We start from the raw sequence: 12660 nt of genomic DNA, 5'->3' as shown, positions 1-12660 counted from the left end.
CACACTCAAAACATATAAGAAGAAAAATAGTATTACAAGATACACCGCCGGGCCCATATATTGGGCACCACTAATCAACACTTGGATAAAACAGCACTTCTTTTCGGTCTGTCATGCGCTTCATTTGTCTTCGGCCGTTCCCCTCGCGGACAATACGGAACCGCAGGTCGGAACTCCGCACTCGCTTCGCAGCGATGCGGCATCTCACACAGCACTATCACGAAATCACACAGAGAGGCCCCTTGCACTTCTTGTTCATACCACAAGAATATCACTTAAAACAATAACCAAACTTGTTTGTATCATCTCTGGCCGTGTTCCTCGTGGAGTAACTCGCTTCACAACAATACTTTGTCTCAAACACATACACTTACACAAATGCTTTCAACATGTGATACCCAGACATCTACAAATAAGACATACAATTATTAACACTCCAGTTAGTATCCCTCCAGCAGCTGCAAATATTACCCAGATAACCCTGTCACAACTGTGAGTGGCCTGCTTACTCTTCTGCATCTTATACAGTCATTAGCAGGTCTGTCCTGGCTCCCAAAACTGGGATGCAGCGGTAACCTCGGATTTGCTCGATCTACTCCCAAGATCGCTAGCGGCCACCCTGTCGGTCAGCAAATCCCCCTTGACCACTCTGTCAGTCAGCAAATACCCCTTGACTGCTCTGTCGGTCAGCAAATACCCTTGACCGCTCTATCGGTCAGCCTGTAGGGTACCCTACTCCCATACAGGGACTATGCTGCACGCCGGACATCTCTGCATGAGCTGCCCTGGCCACACGTACAACTTACAGGCCCTTCCTGTACTGTAAAACGTACCGTTTGTCCACGGCTTCAGGAGGTCTTTGTCTGCTCCCATGGTGAGTGGCTGAGAGTGGAGGCTCCTCCGAGGAAAATACTCCTCCGAGGCTCCTCCGAGGAAAATGCGGCAACTTGCCATTGTTATATGCAGTAAAGAGTTACATATGCCTGAAGTTTCACAATGCACCTATACATATGCATAACCCATCCCTGCTTCATGTTAAAATTAGTTCAAGAAGTCATTTCCATAAGCTCCTCCCATCTGCACTTGCGCAGTGTCTCCTGGTGGTGGTCGCGTGGGGATGAAGGTTGGTGACTCTTCCTCATCACCGCTAGTTGACCTCTTGTCTTTGCACAGACTCAGTTGTTCCTTGGCTCTTGTCCATCCACAGGACCAGTTTCTGCCAGTTTCTTAAGATAGGCTCACACTCTTATCAAGAGACTGACCTTGGTAAGGGGCCCAGGGCTTCTTACTTTAATTAATTTGCACAATGCACCATAGTCAGCAAAGACACTGAGTAGCATCCACTAGTTTAAAAGTGTCAGCGCTCTACCTCTATTTGAAAGGATTCTCCTAACTCACTCTCTCACTTGTTTTCCCACATCTTCATACAGCCTCAATGAATATAACTTTGTTAGCAGCAACACATCCCAGTTATGTTTTTCTATGCCTGGTAAATGTATACAATAGGAAGTGCCTTTTTTTTACAGTCGGGGCAGTCTGAAGTTGTTTGCTTTGTGCTCTGGATACAATCGCTTAAAAGCATACTAACAAATTGTGTTAACCCAAACTTCGGTAGTGCTTTGGGAGAGTTTGTTAGTACAGCTGTGAAGCTATTTTCACTATTTCAGGATTTTTTATTTTTTTATTTTTTGAAGTGGAGCAAAGCCGCCGGTCAGTGTTGCTATACCCACACAACCTGGTCGTGGCGTTGGGTCACTTCCCAGCGCCGTGACCCTCTGCGGGTCGCTGGTGCCGGCTCCAGGCCGGGGCAGGGGACAGGGGTCACACCGAGGGGCCCTGCGGCGGGAGGAGCTGCGTGCCGCTTCCCGCCCGGCCTCCAGAAGGGCCGGCCTTCTGCTACACACACACACCCTGCCGTGTTGTTTTCGTTTTCTGTTGTTTTTTCCCCAAAGTATGTCGGGGGGGGGGGCGCCTTCCTGAGTCCACCTCCCCGCCCTGCGATGCCGTCACCGCCGCAACGGCCCCGGGGCCGCGCACGCGCGTGGCCCGGCCCTGCCGCCGGAGAACTGCCGCGGATTGGCCGAGCGGCGCGCGCACGCGCGCGGGGCCGTGACTGGCGACGGGGCGGCGGCGGCGGCGGCTCGCGATGGTGGGTGAGGCCGCGGGGGGGGCGCGCTTAGGCCGGGTCGCGGCTGGGGGAGCCCGGGGGGCGTCCCGGGGCTGAGGGCTCAGTGCCGCGCGGTCCCGAGGCTGGGGCGGCTGGGGCGGCTGGGGAAGGCGAATCGGCCTGCGTGAAGGCCGCCGGCTTCTTCGGTCTCGCGTCCCGCAGAACCCGGGGCGTGTTTTTTTTTGCTGTAGCGGGACCGGAGGCTGTTGCCCGGTGAAACGTGCGGCCGGGCAGCTGCCGTGTGTAACACCCCACGGCGTGCCTGGGAAGTCTTTGGAGGAGCAGGTGCTGACCTGAGCGGTGGATGGAAAACTGGCGTGGGCTGTTAAGACGCCTTTGTTAGGTGGGAGTAGAAGCTGGGGCCTCCTGGGCAGAGCCGGGGGGCGAAGGCTGCCTCCGTACGGGCAGCTGAGCGTTTGTACGAGCTGGGTGCTCGCACGAAGGGGTTTTATTCTCCTTCCCCCCGGCGCATCTCTGCTTTCCCGTGTACAGGCTCTTGTAGTTTTTCGGCCCTTTATTAAGGTGAAGTTTTTGTTTGGGTCACAAGTTCAATATTTCCTTTTTTTTTTTTTTTTTTTTTTTTCCTGGGTAGTGCCTCTGTTGCTGTGGTGAGTGGAGCTGGCTCGCAGCGGTGCTGGGTGAGCCCCGAGGCTCCCGCTTGTCGGGCAGTAGGAGCATTTGGTCAGCATCGAGCTGCCAGAGCAGTTCACCCCTCAGTGAAATAGGTTATCTGCTGGTTGTTAGAAGAATTTCAACATGGGTACGGTTCTGTCGGGATGCTTGTTTGCATCCAGATAGGCACGTTAAGGCCTGATGAAGTATTTGATTAATTAGGACTTGGAATTCAACTAGGAAGAAGTCAGGAAATTATTTCAAACTGAGCAGCGTGCCGCTGTATATTGCTCAGCATTTGTGCACGCTGTAGGTTTTTTTCCTCTTTCATTGTCTTCCACTTGGAAACAGTCTGGCATTCAAAAATTACCAAGGGCTTTGGCAAAGTGATTAAACTCAAATGTTTCTCTCAAGTATGTGACAAAAAAACTTCTTTGTGAAGACAAATTCCAGTAGTACCATCGTTGTAGCAGGGGGTTGTGTTACTCTTAACTACCTATGCTAACAAACCCTGCAGAAAGTTTGCCAACAGCTCCGAAGCAGAAGCTGTCTTGTGATAGGGTAAGTCACCTCTGGTTTGACGGAGGGTAGAGGTGGAGAGAGGGTTCCTTGCAGTGCCTAACAAATGTGGCATCTTGGCCAAGTGTCCTGTGTGGATCTCACCTTTCCCCTGAGCTTAGATGAGCTCCCCTTTTCTTCTGATCTGAATTGCTTCTTGCAGGATCTGAAAGATGCTGCATGCCTCTGTTTCCTTTAGTGGGAATCAGATATAATAAATGCCTTTTGAAGGGGATTCACCCAGTTGTGAAATGCTCCAGTGGTCAGATCTTAGGGCTGTGCTGGAGAGCCCACAGACAGGTTTGGGTTGATGGCTTGTGGCAGTGAAAGATGTGCAGAAGGGGCTGAAAGCTCTCCTGAAGTTGATGGTGATTTTTATAGAGAAGGCAATGGAATTAATGCCTTGCCCTTCATTTTTTTTTGTTTATTAAGTTGGTTTTCCAAAGCAGTAAATCGGTGGTTTTAATCTTGTAGCTATACCAGCACGAATCATAATTACAAATGCATAGCATGGTTCTTTTTCCTTTCACTTTTCTGATTTTTAATTGCTCTTAGCATTCATATGGTAAAAGGGAAGGTAGTCTTTTACTTAGGATATGTATTTTTCTGATCTGTTCATACATTCCACGTGTGTTTTCATACATGGTTTTTGCTTGGCACCTAAACTGTCGCAGACTGACTGAGCCGACTTCCAGCTGCGAGCCTACAGTAAGGAACTGATGCCTGAGGTTGTGGGAGGGTTGGGGAGGAGGAGGGAGAGAAAGATCAGAAGGGAGTCCAAGTTTATAAACACACGAACATAATCACAAATGAGTGAAGGCAGATGGAAGGCAACTGCCATGCAGAAAAGGTAGTACCAAAGCACACCTTGCTTTGTAAAGAGGTGTAGGTAGTGTCTGTTTGAATTATCTTCGTGCAGTTTTACTTTCAGACTCGTTATTACAAAGCATTAGTTGAAGCCAAAGAGAAGCTGTGATCTTTTGATTTGTGCTTTGTTTTTGCAGGCTGAGGTGGAAGAAACACTGAAGCGAATTCAGAGCCAAAAAGGAGTGCAAGGAATCATCGTTGTTAATTCTGAAGGTATTGTGTCAGTCTGCTTTCAGAGGTTGTAACTTATTCTGAGCGTGTAGTTTAAGGACCGCTGGTTGTACTACTTGCAGTTAAAGTCTCTCCTTAGCAAACACTTACTGTAGTCGAAGTAGATAAATAATTGGCTACAAGAGAAAATGAATTTCCTTTTCTGGTTTTCTGCAAGCTCACTTTATTGTTTTAGGAAATCAACGAAGCTGAAATCACAAAAGCTTGTACGTGCCATGCCAGTGTTTGGAACTGGTCTGTCAGAGCCTCACCTTTTTGAGATGCTTTTATGGGTAGCACTGCAAGTTCTCATGACATCTGAAATGTTGCTGCTGTCCATGTCCAGAGTGCCTTGGCAGACATGAGGAGCACAGCTGCTGTCTCCTGCTGATGGCCTCATGGGATTCATAAGCTAGTTGCCTCTCTTTGGAGCCACTGAAGGGTCCAACGCAGCAGACTTGTTTAGAGCACTCCAAATATACTGTGGGCAGCCCAGCTTGTTAAAATTGTGTGATTATCAATTTAAAATGAGTGTTTCTTAGAAGTAGTCCTTAGAAAAAATGACAAGTAGCAGCTATATGTGAATATACTGAAGATTGGATCAGTGCATACTTAGCCCTTGGTTATGCAGTTTGTGTTCCTGCTTGCTGCTTTTTCATGATTGTTAATAATGGTTTGTGCTCTCCAGGCTGAAGTATGCTTACTTGAACGTACACCTGCTGTGGTTTTTCTGCCATGATAGTATTTGGTAGTAGGCTATTGCATCAACCTTCTGATATGTGAGCTGAATTTTGGCTGGCTTTTTATGAGGAAATGCATCTGATGGGTGGCAGCAGTATAAAGGAGGGAAGGCTCTGGCCAAACAGCGTGCATTGTGTCTGCATTCTTGGCTGGTGCACAGGAGTTGAACCTTGCAGGACTGCATGAGCTGTTACGGCTGTGCCTAAAAGCTTCAGCTTTGTATCTGTGGGATGCAGCTACTGACGGCCTCTAGAATCAACACCGATCCCAGCCTAGCTTACGTGACTGTTGTTTAGCTGTGATATTCAGGAATCTGTCTGAAAAGATGAGCTGTCCCCCATCAGGAAACAAACCTGAAATGTTGATATTTCCACTCTCCCCCTAAAATACTTGGGTTTGTTTTTATTTATTTCTAATTTTACACCTCAGGTGAATAACTGAAAAAGCAAAAGTAAATCACTGATACGACTAGAGGTAAACCGTACTTTTCACAGCCGTGGTTACAGAATGTAGCCTCTGCACATCTTATTTCTGTTCACATTCTTCTTTTAAGCCTTAAAAAGAACACTCTTAATCCCGTTCCCTTGTTACAGCTATAACACTTGCATAGGTTCAATGGCCACAACAATTGGACGTGGTGATACCCAAAGGAAAGGTAGTTCTGGAGTTTTGTTACTGACCCTTGCTGTCCCTGTGGTGGCTTCTTGCAGGTATTCCTATCAAAAGTACTATGGACAACTCCACAACGATCCAATATGCGGGCCTAATGCACAGTTTCATCATGAAGGCAAGGAGCACTGTGCGAGACATTGATCCCCAAAATGACCTCACATTCCTGCGGATCCGCTCCAAGAAAAATGAAATCATGGTTGCACCAGGTAAGAGGGAGTGGGGTGAACTCAGGCATCAGAGAATCCAGCAGAATGCTTTTCTTGTGAGATTTGCCATAGTTGGGTATTGCTTGTTTTGTGGTGTAGAGACTGAGCCTGAGAAATGAGTTCTGCATGCTGCTGTTCTCTATAATATATAGTCTATTCTGTTCCAAAGAGTTTGTCATTGTTTACTTTCTTCAGTTGAAGACTCTTGTCATTGACCTTATGTTTGCTGTTTAATATTTTGATGTGGGAAATCAGTTTTCATTTCATTTCCATAACAGTAGAAAGGATTAAATAGCATTTGGGGGCATGCAAAAGAGCTTGCAGCTTCTCATGCTTTGTGTTTTTCAGTATGAAACCACAAGAACCAGAAAGGAATATGTTTTGAGAGCAATTTCAGTTCAGCGGTTGACTAAGTGATAAAACAAACCAGCCTAATAGATATTCTGGTCAAGAATTCTGAATTAGAATTGTTCATTTGGAAGGAACCTACAAAGATCTTTGAGTCCAACTGCCTGACTTCTTTAGGGCTATCCAAAAGCTAAAGCAAGTTATTGAGGGCATTATCCAAATGCCTCTTGAACACTGACAGGCACTGGGCATCAACCACCTTGCTAGAAAGCCTCTTCCAACCTTTGGCCACCCTCACAGTCCAGAATATTTTCCCGATGCCCGGTCTGACCCTCCCCTGGCACAGCTTTGTGCCCTTCCCACACATCCTGCCATCGGTCCCCAGGGGGCAGAGACCGGCACCTCCTCGGGAAGCCACAGAGAGCAGCGAGGTCGCCTCTTGGCCTCCTTTCCTCCAGACTGGACCACCCAGGTGCCCTCAGCCTCTCCTCACAGGACAGGCCTTCCAGCCTCTTTTCCAGGTTTGTTGCCCTCCTCTCTCAAGGACCTTAACATCTGTTTCATACTGTGGGGCCCAGAACTGCACACAGTATTCCAGGCGAGGCCCCACCAACAGAAAACAGAGGGACAATCGCCTCATTTGACCGGCTGGCTGGGCTGTGTTTAATGCACCCCAAAATGCATATTTTTTTTCCCCCCTTGGCTGCCAGGGCTCGCTGCTGGCTCGTGCTGAGCTGCTGTCCCCAGCACCCCCAGGCCCCATCCAGCTGAGCTGCTCTCCAGCCACGCGTCTCCCAGGCTGTGCCCGTGTCCGGCACTGCTCCGTCCCAGGGGCAGCACCCAGCCTTTCCCTTTGTTGACTGCCCCATGCTCCCATCTCTCCAGGTCCCCCTGCGAGGCCTCTGCAGGGAGTCAGCAGCACCTCCCAGTTCAGTGCCATCAGCAGACTCGCTGAGGATGCGTCCCACTCCTGCCGGCAGATCGCTGATAAAGATGTTGAACAGGCCTGGCCCTAGAAATGAGCCCTGGGGAACACCAGTTACACTGACAGGCTGTTGCTTTCTGGGTCTTCTCTCGTGCCCTTGTAGATGTGTATGATGTTGGCTACTTTCCAGTCAGCAGGGATCTCCTCAGGTTCCCACAGCCTTTGGTAAATTGTTGGAAGGGGTCCAGCTATGATGACAACTAATTCCTTCAGCATTGTGGGGTGAATCCTGTCAAGCCCCATGGACTCGAGTACTGAAACTGTAAGGGACCAGTTGTATCAGCTGGTAAGTCTAAGATGTATCATTACTATCAAAGACAGAGGCAAAAAAGGCATTAGATGCCTCTGCCTTTTCCATGATTCTTATTAGTTAGGTGACCATCATCATCAAGTATTAGTACAATGTTTTCCTTAGACTCCTCTTGCTGTTGATGTTCTTAAAAAAGCCTTTTTTGTTGTCTCGCTCCACGCTGTCCAGCATCAACTCAGGTTGAGCTTTGGCTTTTCTCATTTTTCTCCCTGTGGTTGTGAACTGCAGCTTTGTCATCTCCCTGTGAAGCCTAACTATGCTCCCAGTGATCATGTATTTTCTTTTTCTGCCCAACTTCCAAGAGGAGTTCCCTGTTCAGCCAAGTCTTCTGCCCCCCTTACTTGACTTGTGACACAATGGGATTGTGTGCTCCTGGGCTTTTAAAAGGTGGTTCTTAAAAAGTGACCAGCTCTCATGGACCCCTAAACCCACTGAAGCACATTCCTGGGGATGTTACTAACTAGCTCCTGGAGGAACTTCAAGTCTGCTCTCTTAAAGTCCAGGGTGGCAACTCTTACTTCATTACAGCAAAAATTTTGGATTCACCTAATTCATGAACACTATGGCAAAGACAGCCCACATACTGTCACAGTTCCCATAAGGCCTTCCCTGTTGTCCTTTCCCACTTGGCTCACACAGTACTTGTGGCAGGAAGTTATCTTTAACATGCTTTAGGAATGTCCCAGACTTGCTTGTTGCAGCAGTAATTCCCGGTTTGTGTGGGAAGTTAAAGTCTCCCATAAGGGCAGGGTCAACTGATCGCAAGATTTCCCCCTATTGCCTAGAGGGCTCATCCGTGCCTGGATGGACAGTCAGTAGTAGAAGCCCCTGATGACATCTGCTTTGCCATTCATCCCCTTAATCCTCAACCAGAGGTTCTCTGCCGCGTTATCCCCAGCAGCAAGGGCTGGGTCTCATCTCTCCTGTATGTATGGTGCAACACCCCTGCCCTGCCTGTCGCTCCCAAACAGCCGAGCACACCCCATCCCAGCACGCTGGCTGTGGGACGCATCCCGCCTCTTTGGCTTAAAAGAGGGAAGGTAGCATGGGACAGGTGTACTCCTGAGCCGTGGAGTATAGCCGCCTTCTCTTCAGGAGGTGCCCTCAGTATTTCATCAGATTATGAAACGGGAAGCAATGAAATGAGCGTGGCTCATTAATGTGGCAAGAATGCAGCTTTGTTCCTTTCATACTGCATCTGCTCTGTCATGGGATTGTGCTGATGGGGGGGCACAGAAGAGGACTGCAGCTCCAGCAGGCTGCTCCGTGGGGACTGGAGAAGGCAGAGCTTTAGAATGAGAGGCTGTGGGGTTTATGCTGGTGCAGCTTCCAATATGCAGCTTTCCATATGGAAGAAGAGAAGAGGGATAACCATTGCTCCAGAACAAATACATCTATAGCTGCTTCAGCCTAGCAGTCTGCCTGTGAGATATGGGAAATCATTGTCTTGCACCACCTATTTTAGCTAAATTATTTTATTTGCCAGTTACCATTATTTCTTAGGCACACGTTAAGTTACATTCAAATGGCTTGTGAGCATGAAGTTTCCGAAGTTGAGACTTCTCCATCCTAAGAGTTGAAATGAGTGCTCTGACATGTCAAACCTGTTCTGCTTATTGAGAATAAATGTCAGGACTCAGTAGTTCCAACAGCATATCGGTGGGATGTGTAAAAATGCTCAAAGTTACTTTTGCTAAATGCAGGAATGTTTTTCTTTGGCTGTGAACAAATATCAACAATGAAAGAATATTCTTTTTCTTTTCCGTTCCAGATAAGGACTACTTCCTGATTGTCATCCAGAATCCTACTGAATGATTACACTAACTTGGTCTGTTTTTTCCCCCCCTTTGCCCAACTTTTTTTTAATTTAATAGTAAAGAGTAGAGCATTAGTGTTAACTTGGCTGTGCCACTTCAGTAATATCTGGAAAGACAAAAGCAAATGTTTCCGTTGTTTACAAACAGAAAAAAGTGGCTTCTTTTGTTATCACAAGTCATTTTGAGAAGGAGTTGGTGAATTATAATCAGGTGACTTAAGCAGTAAAAAATGCAACAGATTCTTTTAATAGTTAAGAAGATAATATAAAAAAAAATCTAATAATGTTCTAAAAAATTATTCTTTGTACATTTCCATGTTCCTGTCACAACTATTTGAGTTAAACTTTTACACTATTACTTTTGAATTACTGTAAATATGAAACTGGCCTATCCTCTTGTTCTCTCTGTTGGTTTTGCAAGTTACTTTGGAAAAGTAACTGGTCGTATTAAATTAAAAAGTGTCGTCAGTGATTTGTTTTTGTCTTTTTTCCATTTTCTTGTAAGAATTTTAATTGTCATGATTGACTTGAGATTTATTCTTCAAAAAGTAGAACCTTCATAGGACTATTTTTACCAATCTGTTGCTTTCTCTGAGCAGTGATTTATTTTAAGTACATGGGCTATGTACTTATAATTGCCTCAAATGTTGGAGCATTTTCCCGTCACTTCCTTTTTTGTCTCAGAACAGAGATGTGTTGTGACTGAGTGAGGCCATTAACGCTGCCTGCGGGAGTCCTGGGCTATCACATTTCAGTAGCTGATTCAATCTGGTATCTCGCTTTTGTAATTTTTTTGTTAATGGCTGTTAAGGACAAAAATGCTCATCTGGTTCCTCCAAAATAATAAAGGGGTTATTTTTTGTAGCCTTGAAAAAGTCTTGTATTTGCATGCAGAGCTCAAGGATTTGTGCAAAATGTGTACATTGAAGATGTATGCCACGTGTGACAGACGCAACTCCGCCTTGTACTGAAATTGTCTTAGTGATGTGCAGAACATCATAGCCCAGATTAAAAAATCATGCATATTGTATTGTGCTGCTTTTTCTTTTTCCTGTGTCCTCGAGTAGCTCAGTACGGGGAACTGCTTCAGCAGGGAGCAGTGCCCAGACAGCCCCCTCATTCCTGAGGCACCTTCATCCCATGGGAGCAGGAGGGGCTTTCAGCGAGCTCTTCTGCCTGCTTGGGCAGCAGCCTCCTCACACACGTGGCCGCAACCAGAAGTGATGGGATGGGAGGTTTTGTCAGCGTGAAAAGTAATTCCTCCTAAGGTGCACCTGAGCAAAGAGGGACAGCCTACACGTGTAAAACATGCTGTACAATTAGGGAGAGAACCTTAACTGAGTAACTGCAGTTTTATTAGGGAATGCTATTTCTTGAGCTGGTAAGGGATTGTTCCTGACTGATGTATCTGTGTTAGCAAAAGTGTGTATCCTGGGTTTACCCCTGCTTTCTGAAAATTGTGAACAGTACTTGGGAATGTGTGATAACTGTCCAATTGTACACAAAGGAACAAACTTGGAATTTATGGCTGATCTCAGCAGGTTGGGGAATATTCCAGGCGATTGGCTGCAGTGTGGTTTTGGAGACTAGTAAAAATGTTGGTGTTGACTTGGATGTTTTTCTGGATTTCAGATCACAAAGTATGGGGTGTGTATGTGGTGACTCAAACAGCTAAGGTAACCTGAGTGTTCTGCATTTTCCTGTGTGTTTTCAGACTTGGCCATTAATTTATAAACTGCTCCTATTTTTTTTAAGTTAGTGTTTATGACCATGACGTCCAGAAATGCTTTTTGGAAGAGAACCACGTTTTTAACTTATAATTATGTAAAGTGGTTAGTTCTGCAGCACCTGGTTATGGGCACTTGTCAGTATTTTGGGCACTTGTCAGTATTTTGGGCATCTCAGCTGTCATCATGGTGATTCAGTGTCGGCTGTTGCTCTGTTCATGAACTGTTTCTCCCATCAGCAGATGTCTGACCACACTAAATTGGTGTAGCCCTGCAATCACATTTTATGCCAAGAAGTGACTAATGTAAATAACCATCTCCTAGTCCTAGAAATCTGACAGATAACTCACATAGCACGTATTTACTGGCACTTCTATTACTGAATCATGGTTTGAGCCATATCATCAAATCGGTGAATAGGGTCTGAAATCACACTCCGCATTTGGAGTAGTTCCTGATATACAGCAGCTTGTGTAAAGCATGTTATCTGCTATGATTTAGTTGAATGTTGTCTCCAAAAAATGATCTCCACCAAGCTGAAATCTTGGGATAATAATTGAATAGTGAAGCAGTGCAGAAGAAGAATGTGACTTCAGTTGTCTCCTTTATCTTCTGTTGTTCATAGCCAGAGAAATGTTTCCCTGGAGGTAGTGACCTGCTGATGTGCTTTGACTTCCCCTAGCAGGTGGCAATGTTGCTCTTTTCAAAACGGGAGAATTTCTGCAGTGTCCTGCATTCTTTTGGACACTTCCTTAAGGGTAACTATCCTCCTAATGGTTCCATATCACATCTGAGTTAAGGATAGAGTGTTGGGTTTTTGCCCCCCCCCCCTTTTTTTTTTAACAATCTGTAATAAATAACCCTATTACAAAACAAAGATGCGCACTTTCTGCATTGTATTGAGATAATAAACTTCCGGTGAAATTAGGGAGTTCCTGCCATATGCTGATTTTTTTTTTTTTCTCTCCAAGGACTGGTAGCAATCTGACTAAAATACACTCAGGGACTTGAGTAAAAAGTCTTGAAGCTCGTTTTGGACTCTCTGGAGGTGTGTCATATCCAACTGGTGAGGGCAGGGCCTTGCTAATGCCCTGCTAGTGCCACCTAGCATTCCAAGTTCACTCATTCTATTTCATTTTTTTAAATGAGAGGTTGTGGATCAAGCTGAACAGCAACTACCCCCATTTAGATAGTTATTATGGAGAAAAAGTGTCTTACTTGGATCAGGAGCATCAAAGGCAAAACAGTCTGGCTGGAAGCAGTTCCTCTGCATGCAAGTTAGAGGTGGACTTCGCTTTTCCTAAGTTACCTTAATGAGGTCAAAGAAGGAGATTGTGTGATGTTTTGCTTGTCCTGTATTTGCTGAGTCTGGGCCTAGTCATTCGTATGGTAAAAGTACTGACAACAGCAAATTGAGGAAGAACAGAAGAATAAGCAGTTC

At 46.0% G+C, this 12660-nt stretch overlaps 1 protein-coding gene and 1 long non-coding RNA gene across 4 annotated transcripts in view; one reads left to right on the top strand and one right to left on the bottom strand.

Annotated features, from left to right (window-relative positions):
- The window catches only part of LOC310882731, a 673777-nt gene extending 671026 nt beyond the window's left edge, over positions 1 to 2751 (bottom strand). The window contains exon 1 of the long non-coding RNA XR_014573117.1: positions 2712 to 2751. This is a non-coding gene — a long non-coding RNA (uncharacterized lncRNA). The remainder of the gene's footprint in view (positions 1 to 2711) is intronic.
- Positions 1479 to 10522, top strand: DYNLRB1 (dynein light chain roadblock-type 1). 3 transcript variants are annotated; one of them, XM_083801868.1, is made up of 5 exons: positions 1479 to 1951; positions 4012 to 4045; positions 4342 to 4417; positions 5866 to 6033; positions 9448 to 10522. In XM_083801868.1, the coding sequence occupies exons 1-5, from the start codon at positions 1494 to 1496 to the stop codon at positions 9489 to 9491; spliced, it is 780 nt and encodes a 259-aa protein (XP_083657994.1). In that variant the 5' UTR covers positions 1479 to 1493; the 3' UTR covers positions 9492 to 10522. The 3 variants fall into 3 exon arrangements, with proteins under 3 accessions (XP_083657994.1, XP_083657996.1, XP_083657995.1); XM_083801870.1 differs by lacking the exons at positions 1479 to 1951; positions 4012 to 4045 and adding an exon at positions 2066 to 2149; XM_083801869.1 differs by lacking the exons at positions 1479 to 1951; positions 4012 to 4045 and adding an exon at positions 3081 to 3340.
- The last annotated feature ends 2138 nt before the right edge of the window (positions 10523 to 12660 follow it).

The sequence above is a fragment of the Anser anser genome, assembly GCF_964211835.1.
Source record: "Anser anser genome assembly, chromosome: 16".
Classification (NCBI taxonomy): Eukaryota; Metazoa; Chordata; class Aves; order Anseriformes; family Anatidae; genus Anser; species Anser anser.
This window is presented reverse-complemented; position numbering and strand designations above follow the sequence as displayed.